Source organism: Gouania willdenowi, chromosome 8, assembly GCF_900634775.1.
Source record: "Gouania willdenowi chromosome 8, fGouWil2.1, whole genome shotgun sequence".
Taxonomy (NCBI): domain Eukaryota; kingdom Metazoa; phylum Chordata; class Actinopteri; order Blenniiformes; family Gobiesocidae; genus Gouania; species Gouania willdenowi.
The window spans coordinates 6,330,052-6,349,187 of NC_041051.1; the positions used below are offsets into that span (position 1 = coordinate 6,330,052).

At 37.0% G+C, this 19,136-nt stretch overlaps 1 protein-coding gene across 1 annotated transcript; it reads left to right on the plus strand.

The window, feature by feature from the left end:
- Window positions 1–583: 583 nt before the first annotated feature.
- LOC114468158 (zona pellucida sperm-binding protein 3-like) lies at window positions 584–18,599 on the plus strand. The gene is made up of 11 exons (XM_028454871.1): window positions 584–609; window positions 16,100–16,230; window positions 16,298–16,413; window positions 16,481–16,584; window positions 16,655–16,829; window positions 17,541–17,658; window positions 17,715–17,797; window positions 17,860–18,014; window positions 18,088–18,237; window positions 18,312–18,365; window positions 18,424–18,599. The coding sequence occupies exons 1-11, from the start codon at window positions 585–587 to the stop codon at window positions 18,597–18,599; spliced, it is 1,287 nt and encodes a 428-aa protein (XP_028310672.1). The 5' UTR covers window position 584.
- The last annotated feature ends 537 nt before the right edge of the window (window positions 18,600–19,136 follow it).

Sequence of the window (19,136 nt, forward strand, 5' to 3'; positions counted from 1 at the left end):
TATTATTATTATATTATATATTATTAAAAATATATGAATATAGGCGATATTGTACTTCTATTTTTGGCCAAAATATTCTGTTGTAATATTCTGTTTATATTGTAAATGTCCTTGGGTGGGCTGAAAGGCGCTTTTAAATAAAAATGAATTATTAACAAATTATTACTATATAATCCAGTGGACTCTGTGCCATTCAGGTGGTGAATCCACAACATTGTTACAATTAGATTTGGTCCAGTCCGCTTTCACACATTCTGTTTGCCAAGCACACCTAACTTTCTGAACAACATCACGCATGCTCTTTGCTGTGGGAATGGTTTTATTTTTCAAACCAGTATCACATCTATCACTGCAAACCAGTTTGGTCCCACTTCGTTCTGTCAGTTAATTGAATTTGCAGTTGACTTTTAATTAATGGGATAATGTGCATGTCCCTCCCCCCTCTTAGGTGGTCTGAACCGTAACCAGGAAGGAACCATCAGAGAGGAAAGGAAGGAAGGAAGAAAGGAGTGATCAGAGAGGAAGGAACGAGCCATCAAAGAGGGAAGGAAGGAAAGAAGGAAGGAAGTAGCCATCAGAGAGGAATGGAAGGAAGGAGCCTTCAGAGAGGTAAGGAAGAAGCGATCAAAGAGGAAAGGAAAGAGCCATCAGAGAGGAAAGGAGGGAAGGAAGAATGGAGCCGTCAAAGAGGTAAAGATGGAGCTATCAGTCGAAGTCACAGGCTACGTCCGAATAGTCCCTCCTATCTCCTTTCCTATCCACTGTTCCTTCACACTCGGAAGTGTTTTAGTGTTTAAGTGCTTCCTTTATTACCTCCTTTAGCCTAAGAAACACTGATGCATCCTTTACCAAAGGAGACAAGATAATGCTGACCAACAATTCCTTGTGGCGACAACATTTAAAGGGACACACACACCCGAGCGCTCACAGAAACTCACGACTGACTTGCAATGGATAGTATGCCTTGAACAATTTTAAATAAATAATCTAAAACCCATATTTTGTTATATTTAAGACGTATTATCAGATTATAACTGACATAAAACAGACACTTTGTGGTTCAAGAAAAAAGGATCAGAGACATTTTTATCCACATTATGTTTACTTCATCATAATTCATATTAGTGAGTGGAAGGTGTGTGTGTGCAACCATTATCTATGTGACATTCTTTTAGTTTCACTTTTGTTCCTCGTAGCCTGGTAACCTCTTTACCTTTGATTTACATTCAAACCATGTGATATTTGAGATTATATCAACAGAAAGTGTTATAAATGTGTTTTTAGTCCATTTTCAGAAATGTGTAGTTTTTTTCACCACGGCAGAACGTCACAAACCTTCACGACCATCTGATTATTACATCGTCTAGTGGAAGTGTGTCTGATTGTCAAAACAAACGTCATGGCTTTTTCCTAACTCCTAATATACGGGGTTATGGAAAAGTGGATAGGAAAGGAGATAGGAGGGATTATTCTTTGTTGTCAATTTTTCAACATATGCTGGACATACAAAAAAATTTAAAAAAATGTTTCTCTCTGAGCCACGGTGTTAACTAACGGTAGAAGGATTTAAAAATACATATACAATATAAAGGATAAAAAAAATAAAAGGACAGATTTTCAAAAAAATTCAGATACTGTGCAAGATGTGCAATTCGTAACAACAACAGCAGCAACAACAAATGTGCAGAAATTCCCAGATAGAAAAGGAAGGAAGGATCGATGGAAGGAAGGAAGAGAACAGATGGAGCAGGAGACAGTGAAGCGTCTGCCAACTAAAGGTCAGACTGACAGCAGATGGAGTGAGACAGGAGACAAATGGAGCAAACAACCCAAACATATACTTATACTCTAACACACACACACACACACACACACACACACACACACACACACACACACACACACACACACACACACACACACACACACACACACGTGATGACACACAAATAACTAGAGATGAAAGTAATGGATTACAAGTACTGACATTACTGTAATTTAGTTACTTTTATGGGTACTTATGAGTATATTTCAAATTTTATGTATGGCTTTGTATACTTGTATATTGTACTTTAGTACAATTTCAATCAAATAACTTGAGTATGATATATCAGTGCTCTTTACATAATTTTTTAGATCGGGGTTCTCAACCTTTTTTGGCCCAAGTACCCCCTTTCTCTTATTTTTGAATCCAAGTACCTCCTTTTGTCCGACAACAACATTTTACTCAGAATTCGGTGGAAAAAACAACTATAGAGCATAATAATTGAATGAATGAGTGATAATACACATTTTAAAGAATCTCACTTTGTAAATAAGTGGAATGAAACTGTCAGGTTTAGTTTTGTTTTTTAGCCCTTGTGGTCCTCTTTAAGTTATTCTGTGTCTTTGTTTATTCTGTTTGAGTCTGGCCTCTTGTGTTTAACTCTTGTCTGTGTTTCAGGTATTCCTGCTTGTGGCTCCACCCCCCAGTGATGTCTGTGTGCTTGATTTCTGACTGATAGTATGGCTGCTGGATGATTGTCTCATGTCAATGTCTACCCTCCTCATGTCTTGCTGTGGTTGTTCCCTGAGGGGTATTCCATAAAGCGAGTTATGTTCAAACTCTGAGTATGTTCAGGCTCAAATGAGGGAAACTCTGAGTATCCCATTCCTAAACGTGAGGTATGTTCTTCTCTGAGTATGTTACCATGGCAACATTGTCCGTGAACTAAACCTGGTCGCTGGCAGGTTTTATCAAAGAAACCCTGGGTTTTTTACCTGGCTCCGCCCACATGAACACCGTTTCTGAACACTTTAATGAACCTTAACTCTTCTCTGAAACACATTAGTAACATCACACACCACAGACGTGCTCACATCATTACTAATGTTGTGTTGCTTTACGTTTTTTTTTTTTTGTGCAAACACTAGTTTTCTTTCTAACATTGTGGAAACAGATCATTAAGTGAAAGTCACTGAGAGGTTGATCTGCATTAAAACATCTACTGACGTCTTTAGTAAAGTTCACTGAATACAAACCTGTGGATTATATAAAGTAGAAGATGACAATTTAAATAAATCCACTTTTAAGGCTTGATTATTGTTTTATTTTGTTATATAGTTAAATCTGTAGATCATGCATCTTTGAGGATATGATGGTGCAGTGAGATGTGATGCTGCGCGTGGAAGCGGTGGGTCGCGGGTTTGCGTCCCGCTTCAGTGTTTTTTATGACATTTTTTAGGACATTGAGATGACTCTGGCGACAATATTACATTAAAAATCAATATAAATGATGCAATATCAAGCGGCATTTACTGTCTTAATATCCAGTGTAACAGGAGGGCTCTCTATGTAGCCATCCTATGTTGCTGACACGTCTCCTCAGACACATTTTATTCATATTATACACCGCTCTTCACGTCACTGAAGCAATAAAGTGATGAAGCGACCAAAAAGTGTGACTAATTACGGGTGATTTAAGCCACTATAATCACTGAAGACTGAACGCACCTTTAGAACAGGCTCATATTCCTCAAACACCGGCTTATTTCACCCATTACGGTGAATAAATCACTATTTTCCGGGTGGTTGCCATGGCAGCTCGACTCATCTTCGATCCATTGATGATGGCTTTTTATTGCGCGCGTGCACGTCAGTAACCCAAGGTTTACATACTCAGGGTTGATTTACCCTCTTCATACCAGCTTTAATGGAATCCGATACCCAGAGTTTCTCATCGCGGGGTATGTTGACCCAGAGTTTATGGATAGACTCAGAGTTTGTTAACCCTCCTTTATGGAATACCCCTCTGGTGTCTTCGTGCTGCCCTTCTGGTTTTTGGATTTTTTTTTAATTTCATTATTAAACTGCTACCAACGCTACACCTGCTTGCGTCCTCCATCTCTTTCTCCATTTGGGTCCACACCTACACCCAACCCTGAAAGAAACAGTATTTAGTGCCTCATTAATACATTTATATCTATAGTTTTTTAAAATTCCTGTTATCTCCCTATGATGTGGGACTAAGCCTGACCTTTGTATTTTCAGTTCATGTTCTAATCAATATCTTTTCTATCATTTTGTTTGTTTTTGGTGTCTCTTTATGTATTTTGTTCTTTTTATTATTCAGTATATTTTCCTCTTATTTTGTGTGTTTTTGTTGTCATTTTGTGAAGTGCGAGTAATATTTAGTGTGATTATCATTTTTAACTAAACATAAACATGATAAAGCCCCATATTTTTAATATGTTTTATTTAAAAGCACTTTTCTAGAAGCAAATGCAAAAAAGTGATGAAAAGAAAGAAATAAAAATCAGAGAAAAGAAAGAACATCAGATACTTTCATTTGTTAATTTTCCACTCTCTCTTTCTCTCAACTACCCTCTGTACTGCCATCATGTACCCCTAGGGGTGCACGTACCCCCATTTGAGAAACGCTGCTGTAGAACATTTCCAGAAGCAACACTCTCACTCAACATTTTCACATATAAAAACAGAATAAAACTCGTCTCCACATGATCATGACAAAAGCTCAAGATTTAAATAAAAAATCAAGGCTTTCAATCACAACGACATAGAAAAAAAATCCATCATTAAAGTTCCTCACCTGTGTTTTTTACTCGATGATTCAAAGTGTGTGTGACTGTGGATGCTTTTAAGATCAGGAGCTGATGATGTGTTTGTGTCTCAGAGAGAAAGGATTCACTCATGCATTAGCAATTATAGCTCAAATCAACCATGCACTGACCTAGTGGGCATGCAGCCATATCCATTTCAGCTGCTAATTAAGGAAGTATTTCATTACACGCCAATTAAAAAGCTCCAGTAAGTGAATTTACACCTGTGATTAAATGGGATAAGGGTTCAGCTCATAGGTAGAGACGAGAAGGAAACATTGGCCTTTGTGACAAAAAGAAAAGACACATTTAAAAATTCAAATTTTAAGTCTTTTAAATATGAGAAAATACACATTTGTTATCAATAAGTACAAAAACTGGATCAGATCACAAACGAATATACAAGATGGTGACAGTTTAGGGAATCATATAGGTTCCTCATCACATTATGGAAAACACAAAGGAATAATAATAATATTTGGGATATAATGTTTTTTAAAAATATCTTAATGTCAACCTGACACTAACACACCTGCTTCCTTTCCAGTTTCAGCCAATAAACAACAGCAAAGCATTCTCCAATAAATAAGGCACAATGAAGGGCCCAATAATTAGTGTGTGAGTGGGTCTGTTTGCATATAACTATAACTGCACCACAACTAGTGACAAACATCTGCATAATATATTGTGCATAAATACAAATTCATTTTAAATCACTCTCAAGATATTTCTATTAAGCAGTGACGTGCAGTCAGGGTAGGCAAGGTAGGCAGTGCCTACCCAAGGGTTAATTGATATTTTGATTATTTGTTTTAATTATAATATAATTATAAATTATTTATTTTTCCATTTCAATCCATTTGCCTACAGTAAATCGGAAATGGATTGAAAGTTTGAAAGTGTCAGCATTTTGTGCTTTTCATAGCCTTAATGACTAAACATTGCTATTTCCTGGTACGGCAGAAACAGTCTAACTCCGCTGTAGGGCAGGAGGAGGCCACACCCCCTTCTCAGAAACACATTGCTGCTCTGCCTCTGTTCCCATAGTGTGTTTTTATGTGTTTGCGCATGCGTAGTCATTTCCCCAATGTGAAAACCATTTACATGAAAAGGCAGATCTCTACGCTGCCTTTGGACGTAACCGTGTTATGCTAAATGCTATGCGTACGTTCACAGTGCATAAGTGAATTGATTCAGCGTCGCCGCTGCTACGTTCTCTAGCTAGTGGGCGGGATAACACTACAGGCAGGATGACAGCGCTAGAGACGATAAAGAAACTTTCTTTTGAGGAAAAACAACAGCTTTTAAAAGATGGAGACCAACACCTGAGTTACCAGACCTTCAGCAAAGGTAAGGTCAGAAATTTTTTTGTAATTTCTACAGTGAATGGAACAAAAGGAAGGATTGTCTTTGTGGATGCTCCTCACTGAGTTGTTGTTGTTGTCATTTTCTCCGTGTTTCTGTGTTTCCAACACAAACAACGGATGCGCTGCCGTGTCATAAGATATATCTTGTTGGGAGAGTATGGAGGCTATATTAAATAATTGTTTATGATTCTTTAATGGTGTTTTACAATGTTGATTTTGTTAGATTAACACTTGCCAGCAGAAACATGAAATTGTCATTGGTGTTGACATTGGTGGTCTCCATTTGCAACGTCCTGCCTACCCAACCCTAGTGCTCACGGCACGTCGCTGATATTAACACACAACTACATTTGTAGTAATAAAGTGTGAAAAAAGGCACCGACACTGAAGAGTTTCAGTCTTGGTCCCACCCCAGGCGTGTGATGACTGAAATGATGCAAAACTATAGAAATAAATCTATTCGGGAGCCACTGAATCAGTGTTTTTCAACCTTGGGCTCTGGACCACATGTGGGGTTGCCTGGAGTCTAAATGGGGTCAATTTTTGAAAAATCTAAATAGATTTTAATTTTTTTTTTTAATTATAGTTTTTTTTAAAAAAAGCAACAAAAAAAAAAAACAATGTAAAACAACTGCATTTCTATACTTTCACTTTGTGGATCTAGTTCAACTAAAATGCAGTAAAAATAAATAAATAAATAGATTATACAAACATCTGAGCTCAAACATGATCAAAACTAATTCTAGAAAAAAAAAATGTCTTTGGGGTCACCAGAAATTCTTGATCTCAAAATGGGGTCACGATCCAAAAAATATTGGGAACCACTGACACAAATACTGTTTTGTTATTTAAAAAATTTGATTTTTTTAAATGTGTGTTATCACTCATTCATTCCATCATTATGATCTATAGTTGTTTTCAGTTTTTTGTTTTTTTTAGAAAAATGTTGTAGTCGGACAAAAAGAGGGTACTTGGATTAAAAAATAAGAGAGGTTGTACTTGGGCCAAAAAATGTTGAGAATCACTGCTCTAGACCATTGTAGTTTTAAAAAACATTTTTGCCAAATAAATTATTTTGCAAATGTTTATTAACACCAAAAACTACATAGAAAATGGATGTAGCCATAATGCTTATACATGACAGTTAGTGTGGCCCAGCTGCCTAGGACAGGCGTAGTAGTTGTCCTGCTGCGGTCGGTTTGGGTTGGCGTACACGGGAAAGGGGACTTCCTCCAGATGTGAAGGGAGCTCATGGTTATTCTGGGCTCTCCCAGGGGTCTGCTGCTTCCAGCTCATTTCCTCATAGATGGAAACATGAGGTTGTGGTCTGCCATGGCGCCTTGCTTTCACCTGCAACACAAAACACAGATTGTAATGTAAAGTCTGCTATGATGAAGTTAATGAGCAACGTTTAGACAGTAGATATTTGCTGTCGTCACTTTTTCTGAGCATCTGACAGAGGTGAAAGTAACAGATTACATGTACTCACATTACTGTAATTGAGTTGCTTTTACAGGCACTTGTACTTTTTGAGTCTTTTTCTGAATCAGTAATTTTACTTGTACTTAAGTACATTTTAAAAGAAGTAAAGCAATTCATTACATTTCTACACCCAACCATCAACTGAGTAAATTATTGTTTTTGTGACTTTCTTTTTTTATTTTCTTAACTGCAGTTTATTTCCGCGCATTGAATATTATCCATAAGTTCTTAGTTGTGCTGTTTCTGATCAATGCGTATGAAGAAAGATTTGAAGAAAGTGTTCAAATGCAATTATTTGTGTCTCAAATATTTCTTTACATTTGAAGACAAGAATTTGTTTTTGTTTTTTTATGGAAGTGATTTTTTGATTGATTTAGTTCAGGTTGTGGTTTCTACCTATTACGTTGTTACCCACATGGCACGACTTCAATTTGCTGTCGATTGTTGTTCTAAGATATTTATAGCTGTCAACAATCTCAACATTCTCACCATGAATGACACTAACACTGTTTGGAACAACACATCTAAAATAAACGGCCATATCCTTGGTTTTAGCGATGTTCCGGTCCAGATAGTGATCCTCACACCAAGTGACAAATTGGTCCAGCGCAGGGCAATGGCCATACCTGTCAAGTTTTGGATTTGAAAATAAGGGAAATTTTCTGGCGCCCACTACGAGTCATCCCACCCGCCCAAACAAGCTCCTGTATCCCTTATATTTTAAGATATAAGGAATCAATCAATCAATCACTTTAGTTAAAGTAACTAATGATCTACTCTGGGCTTCAGATGAAGGACGACTCTCAGTGCTGGTTTTATTAGATCTTAGTGCAGCTTTTGACACTATAGATCACTATATTCTACTAGAGAGATTAGAGGAATTACTTGGAATCACAGGGACTGCCCTAAACTGGTTTAAGTCCTACCTATCTGATAGGTACCAGTTTGTACACGTGAATAATAGGTCTTCTGTGTACACTAAAGTAAGCTACGGGGTTTGTCAGGGCTCTGTGCTAGGTCCAATCCTCTTCTGCATCTATATGCTCCCCCTTGGTAATGTTATGAGAAAATACTCTGTTAACTTTCACTGCTATGCTGATGATACCCAACTGTATGTATCAATGAAGCCAGGTGAGACAAATCAGCTATCTAAACTTGAGGTCTGTCTAAAGGACATTAGGGCCTGGATGGACCAAAATTTTCTTCTTCTTAACTCAGACAAGACTGAGGTCATTGTACTGAGCCCACGACACCTTAGAGAAACCTATGCTAGCCTAACTGCCCTAGATGGCATTACTCTGGCACGAAGCACAACTGTTAGAAACCTTGGGGTTCTATTTGATCAGGATTTATCCTTCAACTCTCACATAAAACAAACTTCAAGAACTGCCTTCTTTCATCTCCGTAACATTGCTAAAATCAGATCTATCCTGTCTCTGAGCGACGCCGAAAAGCTAGTCCATGCTTTTGTTACCTCTAGACTGGATTATTGTAATTCTCTTTTAGCAGGCTGCCCGAGCAAGTCGCTTAAGACACTTCAGCTGGTTCAAAATGCTGCAGCACGTGTACTGACTAAAACTAGGAAAAGAGATCACATTACTCCTGTATTAGTCTCTCTGCATTGGCTTCCCATAAAATATAGAGTAGAATTCAAGATTCTTCTTCTCACTTATAAAGCCCGAAATGGACAGGCACCAGTCTATCTCAAGGAGCTTGTAGTGCCATACAATCCCCCCAGAACACTACGCTCTCAAAATGCTGGACTACTCGTTGTTCCATTTGTCTCTAGAAGTAGTATAGGAGGAAGAGCTTTCAGTTATCAGGCCCCACTTCTCTGGAACCATCTACCAACCACGGTTCGGGGGGCAGACACCCTCTCTACCTTTAAGGTTAGGCTCAAAACATTCCTCTTTGGTAAAGCTTTTAGTTAGGAACCAGCTCATAGCTCATAGTTAAGATGCAATAGGCATAGATTGCCGGGGGGTCTGGCACGCTCGGTTGGAGAGGGCGTTAAGAGAGAGGTCATTTAGGCTAGAGAGGGACCGGAGAGGGTCCCATTCCTTTCTCAAACACTCCCTCTATGTCTGCTTCTTCCCTTGTGTGTTTGCTCCTGTACTCCTTCTGGCTTTTGTCTTGCAGGTCCGTGGGATCCTCAGTGTGGAGTTACAGAGACTCAACAACTCTGTCTCCACCCTCTCCTCTGCACACACCCAACACAGCATAACGTGGATGGCTGTTCATCATAGGAATGGGATCCACACAAGGTTCCTGCTGCTTAACAGAAGGTTTTCCTTGCCGCCATGATGAATTCATGTTGGGTGTGGGATACATATGTATGTGTATATACGTATATATGCATATGTGTGTATCCATAAAATGAAGAGTCCGTCCTTAAGACTGCTCTACTGTAAAGTGTCTTGAGATACCATTGGTTATGATTTGGCGCTATACAAATAAAAGATTGATTGATTGATTGATTGAAGATAGGTGTACAATAGATTTAAAATACCCACTTATCAACCACTTACTAAATACAATTATGTGATTATAATCTGGTAAGTCGACCTTTATTAACATTAAAATGCTGTGAACATTCCTATAAGGGCTGGGTGATATGGACCAAAACTCATATCTCAATATGTTTTCTCAAAATGGTGATATATGATATAAATCTTGATAATTTTATCAAATAAAGTGATTAATATGTGACACTCATTAATCCATCTAACTGAGCTTTACATGTTGTTCTGAGAAGTAAAAGCAGCGACTCCTAAAACTAGTATTTTGATACATAATAAGCTGTAATATATACATGTATATATATTGATATATCACATTTTATAGTTTTCTTTATTGCCAAAACAGAAAACTCGATACTTCTTGAATCTCGATATATTGACCAGCCCTAACTCCTAAATTATAAAACAGCCTAAATAAAAACATAAATGGATATGTTTTTATTTAGTATAAATTTATTTATTATAAATTCAATATAAAAAAATTCAACGTAAAATAATTCAGTGTCAAAAAAACTTACCTGCCAAAAAAGTTTGATGTAGATATATATTGTTTAATAAATCATGTTCATCAGCAGGTATTTTATGTTTCAGGTAAAAAGTATCGCTAATTTTTACAAACACAAATGGCAAATGAAGTACACAATCTTACCGAAGCTCCATGACATTGTTACTTTCTCTTCCCGAGTCGGTGTCACGTGACCAATGGAACGTAACTTGATTGGCTGGATGTTGGATAATTGAGGAGGGAATCTATTGCTTTTCCTTGGTTGTTGTCTTGGACTGCAGTCAAATTTTTTGACACTGAATTACTTTATGTTGAGTTTTGAAACTTTTTTTAAAGTAATTGTCAGGAATAAAAGAAAAAAAAAACATGCTAGAAATTCGATGGCTTTGAAATTCAAAGTCTGATTCTGATGCTAAAAGAATTCAGTTTTGAAAATTCAAATTTAAACTCTGATGGCACAGATTTACATCCATATTCACTCGTCTTATTTTCTATTTTGCTTATACGAGTCAAGTCGGACTCACACATTTGTCGATGGCCAGCCATGTGAGAATCAGCAGAAGAAGGCCAGCAGCTGAGAAAATGGTCATCAACAGAGGACGGTAACTGGAGGAGCACCTGCACGAGCTGCCTGCACAACAAAAACATGACATTTTGTTCAAATGAAGCACAGATGCTTGTACATTACTATCCTGGTGTTGCATTGTGGGATTGTTCAAGTTCACACCTGCCCCCTCCACCAGTAAAAAGACCATGTGAGGACTGGGGATGATGAGATGGGAGCTGTTTTCCCACTTGTAGTTCAACTCCCACATATAGAGTCCTGCATCACTGCACTGCAAGTGAGAAACAGTCACATTGACCTTTCTGGAGTTCATCTTTCCACTGAGCTTCAGACGCTGCCCTCTCTCTGGGTCGACTCTGACCTGGCCTTCATCAGCCATGGACAGCAGTGTAGTCTGGCTCTGTGCGGTGCGGTGGTAAAGATAGACAGCAGCCAGAGAGGAGAGGTCCTGCTGAGGAGAGCAGGAGAGGCTGAAGGACTGACCCTCCATCAAACGCTGGAAGATCAGCTCAGCACAGGCTAGAGGACAAATAAGAAAGATACATATACTCAATAAAACAGATTTACTTAAAGAAAACTGAACAAAAATATATACTAAAAACATTTTACTAGTTATGGGGTGCCGATTGTGAAGCTGCTACAGCAACATTTTGCAACATTTAGCAAAAAAACATTTTTAAAAAACGGATGGGAATTTTAACTTTTTATTGTTACTTTTGACTAGATTTACAGCAATATTTTTGAAATTTGTGATATTTTCTTTTCTTTTAAAATATGTCAATATTAAATCTAAATGTTAAATATTAAATCTAAATGTTAAATATTAAATCTAAATGTTAAAAATTAAATCTAAATGTTAAATCTAAATATTAAATAATAAATCTAAATGTAAAAATAAATAAATCTAAATGTTAAATCTAAATCTTAATGTTACATTTAAATATAAATGTTAAATATAAATCTAAATGTTAAATATTAAATCTAAATTTTAAATCTTAATGTTAAATATAAATGCTAAATGTTAAATAGACATGTTGGTAATTCCAGTGAATTTTCATATTAGCTAAATATTTACTTTCATCCATGACATTTAGATTTACCATTTAAGATTCAACATTGACATTATAATTTCACAAATTTTGCTATAAATCTGCAAGACATGGTTTTGTTGCTAAATGTTGCAAAAGGTTTATGTTTATTTTAGCGCAACTTTACAATTGGCATGTGCAATATATGTAATATTTACATAATTGGCATTGAATATTCAATTCAATTCAACTTTATTTATATACTGCAAATTACAACAAAAGTCATCTCAAAGTGCTATCAAAATATAAAAGTTAAACTTGAGTATAATATGATAATGTAAGGGAAAAGTTTTAAAACATGCAGAGAAAATACTAAAAACTCTTAATGGATTGAATTCACTAGTTTTAATGTATTAATAATTTTTGATGTAATGTTAGCTTTGAGATTATCACTTTTATAAGCACGCTCCCTCATGTGCTCTAACAAGCAATCAACAAAAAGTTGTATAATTTTGTAATTCATGCACTGATTTCCCGTAATTTGCATGTTCTGTCTTAAAGTTGGGGCTCCAGTTTCCTACAGCAGTCTAAAAACACTTATAAACACAATTAAATTTAGTAAAATCATGTCAGAAAGAAAGGCTTGGTTTTCTCATAGACCAAAAACTAATATTTGACTTTTTTCATTTCTGTGAAACTTAAATAATGTCATTTCTTCCTACCTTCAAACATCTGCACAGATATGAGGATGTGAGCCAGGCTGATCTTCATGTCTTCTCTGTTGTAAAAGTGTTTTTAAAAAGTGAATAGAGTTTAGTCCTGCTCGCCCTTCCTTTTCCTCCACCCTCCTCTTCCTCCATCCTGCTGTGATACTGTGGTTGCTGTGAAGGTGTTTGTTATTATTCAGCTCTGGGCAGGAAGGAGGCTTTAAGACCAGAGCAGCCGTTAGTAGAGGTCCTGATCACTGTGCACGCCCATGGGTGTCTAACAGACTCACGTACACTATACAGTGACTCATTTGACCTTTAAATGATGTCAATGTTTCTATTTAGGAAACATTTTTACACTGTTTGCAAGGCTTTGAGGCAATGATGACAGATGGAAAGTCCAATATGAAACCTTTACTTTATTATCAGATATCAATAGACCACTGGACATGCAGCTTCACTGCATTCTACTTTAAATATAAGAGTCTTTACTACTAATGCAAAAAAAAAAAAAAACTAAAGTAATAGTAATAAGTGGTCATGTTTTAAATATGGTGTCCTCTTATTGTTGCTTTATATTTTAAGGCAATTAGTAAAAAGCTTTAAAGCTGAGAAAAAGGGGGCCGTGATGAATTAAAAAAAACTGGATCAGAGGATCTCAAAAATGTCAGTCCTAGTAGAATGTTGAGTTATATCGTACTCAAGTAGAAGTACTGTTACTTGTACAAGTACAAGTTAAGTCATACATAAAATACACAAGTACAATTAAAAAAGTAGCTCAATTAATTAGTACTCAAAGTAAAAGTTACTAGTTACTTTCACCCTTCCACACATTTACGGTATGTATGGTAATAAATTTTGCCACAGTTCCCTTGCATACAGTAAACATCTCATGTATAAACTTAAAAAAGATGAGACCAAATCTTGCACAATTAAAATTTCATTTATTTTCCACAAAGGCATCTGTATAAATGAAAAGGTTTGTCACAATGTACAATTATTTTTTTAATTAAATAACACCAATGAATTCAATTCAAAGTAATAACTATTCTCAAATGTCATAGGGGGTACATGGAATAAAAAATAAAAAATTAGAGACTAGAATATAAATGGACCAGCAGTCAGGAGCCTCCATGCATTGCTATGAATTACACATTAGCCGATGTAAGACTACTACACATGGTTACAGAGAAACAATCTCATCAAAAAAGAGCAAATATGATGAGAGCAACATTGCTTTACAGATTTACAATCCTTAAAGATTATTATTATTTATTTATTTTATTGTACATTATCCCTCAATGAAATTCATAGACAAGTTTTACTGTAGGGCTACATTCCCAACCTGATTTTGGTAGTGACCACATTTCATCATCACAATTTTTTTTTCTTTCTAGAATTAGCTTTTGATAATGTTTGTTTTTGCCAGAGATGTGAAGATTAATCGTGAGACAGTTAAAAATGGATTCAAAGGTGTCACGGTTCACATCAATACTCTGAAATTGAATCACAGTACCTTTCTTTAACAGCAGAGGGCGCTATATATTTAGAATTTGAAATTCAGGACGCACCACTGAGTTTTAAATCAGAAGTGTGGAAGCATTTTGGCTTCCCCAAGACAAAATAAAAGAGGTGAGAAAGAAAGAACATGTGAAATACAAGGTAAGAGGGGCACAGAGAGGAAAGAGAGAAACGAGAGAGAGAGAATGAAAGCCATAGTTTGTTTATTTATATTATTTCTTTGATATGGGATTTGTTTTAAAGTCCAATTGTTAAGGCACAAAATACATTTTCAGTTGCACTTTTAAAAAGAAAATGAACTATTATGCAGTTTTGCATAGTTTACTGCAGAGCCAGAATTTAAATGAATAGGCTTTTTCTTCATTTGTACTATTTCTTTATTTATTTCGTTCAGGATTTATTTTTAATGAAATTGTGTTGTTTTGCAAAGTTTATCAAGGGATTCTGTTGACAATGAAATAAAATAAAATGGTACAGTATTTTTATTTTCTAAGAAAATAATATTTTTCAGTCATCATTTGGCTACAGTCTTATTTTGTAAAATAAATTGTGAGAGAATCGTATCGTGAACCCAATATTGTGAATCGAATCGTATCAGGAGTTGAGTGAATCGTTACATCCTTAAACGAGATGCATTTTATTTGAACTAGATTTATATTTAAGAAAGTGAAAGTATAGAATACAGTGATTTAAGATTGTTTTGTGTGTGGTGTTCTAATTTTAAAAAGAATAATAATTAAAACATTACAACAACAATGCATATTTTATGAGGTTTTTTTTGTTATTATAAATTAGTAGACATTTCAGGGGGAACCCAAGGTTGAAGCACACTGCATTTTATTATTATGTTTTTAGGTGTGCAGGGGTAGGGGGTACATGGGTTCAGGTTAAATGTCTGGAGGGATACAGCCTAGGACTATGGAAAGTTTGGGAAGCACTGGTCTAAACTAAAGGTATCAGCAGGTCTTGGGTCTAGTCTCACATACAGTGGAATGTAAATGGTTCAAGTCTGTTAAACACAAACAATAAATGACTTTATAAAGCCACTTTGTTATACATAAATGTTTCAATCTGCCACAATAATGTCACATAATTTAAATGAAAATACCTCAAGTTGTGGGTGTTTCTCAGCAATTTTAGGTGAGATTAAAAAAGATTAATTGGATTAATTAATCACAGAGCATAATTAATTAATCACACAATATTTTTAATCTATTGACAGCACTATATTAAATATTATTATTTGCCTTTCACGCATTAAGCTGAGTGGGCGAGTAGTATCCAGCTGCAGCCCCAGAGCGGAAGCCCCTGGCTGGACAGAAGTGATGTAGATGCTTGTTGTCCCTTCAGGAGCTTCGGTTCTGGGGCTGCAGCTGGATACAAAGGAGTGGGCGTGTCCCACAGGTGGGCTGATGAGTAGATTGGACTCAGGTGTGCAGAGCTGCTCACCTGAGCCTGATTGCAGCAGGTTTTTAAAACTACACTGCTTTCTTCATTTAGCAGCTGATTGGGTCAGAGAGGAGTTCTCCTGCAGATTTTTGACCTGTGTGTTGGTGGCCATCACGCCAATGGAGCTCTTTTATATTTGGGCAAACATGCTTGTTGGACTCTTCCTCTCAGGAGTGTGCATTAGACTTTCTTTCGCGTTCCCACCAGCAAGTTACAAGCAACAGCCCTTCTTTCAAAAGCCTCTGTTTAGCCAAACCTCCACAGAGTCAAAGATGGAGCCACAGCCAGTCAACACTATCAGTGTGATCTGCCATCCAGATACACTGGAGATCCTGATCAAGGCAGACATGTTTGCAGTTGGAGCTCCTGTTAACAGCAACGAGCTACGCCTTGGAGTGGAGGACCTGGAGCACTGCAGAGCTTCACCGTCTATGGAGGATGAGTATCGGATTGTTGTTGGACTGATGGACTGTGGCACCAAGCACTGGGTGACTAAAGCTGCACATTTCTAATAATCCCAATGAAAGACTCTTTAATCATATCTGCTGTCCACAGATGACTGAAGACTCCCTGGTTTACACAAACCTCATGATCTACACTCCTGCTACCTCTCTTAATGGTGTGATTAGGATGGATGAAGCTGTAATCCCTATTGAGTGTCACTATGAAAGGTAGACCTTGATATAAATGCTTGTTTAAAGTGGCAGTTGGCTCCATTAAAACCCTGTTGTGTCTTAGAAAATACAGGCTGTCTAGTTCTTCAATCATGCCCACTTGGATCCCCTTCACATCCACACAAACTGCAGTGGAGCTGCTGGATTTCTCATTGAAACTGATGACTGGTAAGTTGACCTAAATACTCCTACTTGTGTATGATGACTGTAAAATCCCTTTTTGTCCAATCTTGTGTAGACGACTGGCTCCATGAACGATATTCCAACGTCTTTTACCTCGGAGATCTGATCAACGTTGAAGCCTCTGTCAGAGTTGGGCACCACATGGGGCTCAGAGTGTTTGTGAGCAGCTGTGTGGCCACTCTAACTCCAGATGTAACCTCTGAACCCAGTTACACCTTCATTGAGAGTGGGTGAGCACATTAAAAGGAATAACTAAAAAAAGATGTGGGGGCCAGGAACAAGAGTTGGTCATTTGAATCAAAATGACCAAATGATGAAGTTGATGATTGACAAACTTATGAAGGTATTAGACAGGCTTTACTGGATTGATTATATAGGTAACTAGAATATTTGCATGTGAGGATGCAGGGCTGGCCTATGTCATACTGTAATAGCTTAGCATTACCAATGGCTAGACTTAACCTTAACTGTCATTAACATAAATAAGGATCCACAAATAAGATTTGAACTCAAAACTCACTGCAGTTAAAAAACTGTATCAAACAGTTGAACATAAAGGAAGCTGAATATGTTAAAAATTGAATGGTTGTAATATATTGAAGACTGGCTGAAGTTTAAGTATAAACATTTGAAAGTCTGACATGCCCAATAGAAATAAGTTATCAATCTCAAACTTTTTGACTCTTGCTTATTAGTCAAATCAGACTAACAGTGTAGGAGTGATCTGAAAGAAAAAAATTGATAATGCTAAATTGCCATAACTGGTACATAAGTTAGAAATGCTGTGATCAAAGCAACTAGACTTTGACGAGGACCTGAATTTATTAAAAATGTGACCTTATACATTCTCAATCTTCAATGCCTCTAAAACAATCCAGCTAGAAGAATAAAGGAAATAGACTGCCACCCATTGTAACCTTTCCTTTTTGCTTTTCACAAAGGTGTTTGGTTGACTCTCAGATTCCTGGGTCAAGGTCTAATTTCCTACCTAGGACACGAAATGACAAGCTACAGCTGAGCATTGATTCCTTCAAATTCCACAATGATAACAGAGTGCAGGTGAGTAATTTCCAAAATGTGTAAGACTCTGTACTTCACTGCCTTCTCCTTTATAGCTCTACCTCACATGCCACCTGACTGCTGCACCAGTGAATGACCCCGAAGCCATGAACAAAGCCTGCACCCTCATCAATGAAAGGCAAGTGTTTGGAAAATCAACAAGCTGAGTGAGGCATGTGTCTAAAAGTGATATTTTAACAGGTGGAAGTCAGCTGACCGAAATGACTTCCTCTGTGGATATTGTCAAAATGAAGTTGGTCAGACTCCCAGCAAACCTGGCAGCGCAAGCATGTTTCATCCTCGTGGCTTTGGCCAGTTACCAGAGGCTGATCTTTACAGAAGCAAAATGAGCTCAGGTGTGGCTTTGAGATGTGACCATTAAATAGTATCACATTTTACACTTGTTGCTTGATACGTTTTGTCTTGCAGCATTTGGACAGGATGCGAGAGTCGGTCCACTCATGGTTCTTCCACGGAGTAAAAGCAAGTTCGTCCATTTTGACGAACTCCCTCCAGTTCTAGAGAAAATGAGACCAGCGTTCTACGGCAGCCAGTGGAGAAGTGGTGTGAACAAACTTGGTAAATCATATCTCCCATGATTCAGATTACACTACAGTTCTAGTGTAAAGACTCTAATCCTACATGTTTTTCAGACCTGGATATGGACATGCTTCCTGAAACTGCCGACATAGACAAAGATCCAGAAGGTACAGTTAACTTCTATAATGTTCCAAATTAGTCATAACTATTTCCTGTATGTTACAGACTCTAAAGATGTTCCTTTGGAAAAAGGCAACCCTGAGTTAGACGAAGAGTCCTCACTCACTACTTTGGTAGATTCAGTCACTGAAGCCCCAACTGAGCCTGACAGTCTGAGTCCTGTACCGACAGAAACTGTCCCATCAAATGGAACTGAAACCCAATCTGAACCAAAGAAATGAACGGTTACTACACTGCAGTGTCCAACGGCCATGCTTTTAGCAGATGTCAAGTTTCAGGTGTGATTGAAAATAAATGCTTGACTTGAACGTTGTTTCACTGGGCTTTTCTTAACACCTAATTTTATTTTTTTTTATCACAAGCTTAAATACTCATTTCAGGTGTTACAGTTTGGTTAAACTACACTAGGTTTCTGTTCAATTTAGAAGCACTTTTCACAAAACATGAGTTTATGCATACATTTCACCCAGCATTTTCAGGAAAGAGTGGCAGTCTACACATTTGATTTGCATATTTAAATTATCCATTCAACAAGGGGCTGACAAAAACTACACTTATAAAGTTAAGTTTCCTGTGCCATTATTTCAAAAATTTATGAAACCATACACTGATTATACTTACGAATAAGCATTAGTAAATAGCAATATGTAAATTAATTTTCAAAAGTATTCAGTTATCTATAATTGATCAAAAGTTTCTTTATGGTTGCGCTTTGTTTTACTGTCTCTTAGTTTAATAATTCAACACAGATGTATAGA

Bases quoted from the DNA above. Each gene is read 5' to 3' on its own strand.
- LOC114468158 (XM_028454871.1), top strand. From the start codon at position 585: ATGGAAGGAAGGAGCCTTCAGAGAG. The intron at 16,231-16,297 runs GTGACTAAAGCT...TGCTGTCCACAG, and splicing joins ACTGTGGCACCAAGCACTGG to ATGACTGAAGACTCCCTGGT. The intron at 16,414-16,480 runs GTAGACCTTGAT...GTTGTGTCTTAG, and splicing joins ATTGAGTGTCACTATGAAAG to AAAATACAGGCTGTCTAGTT.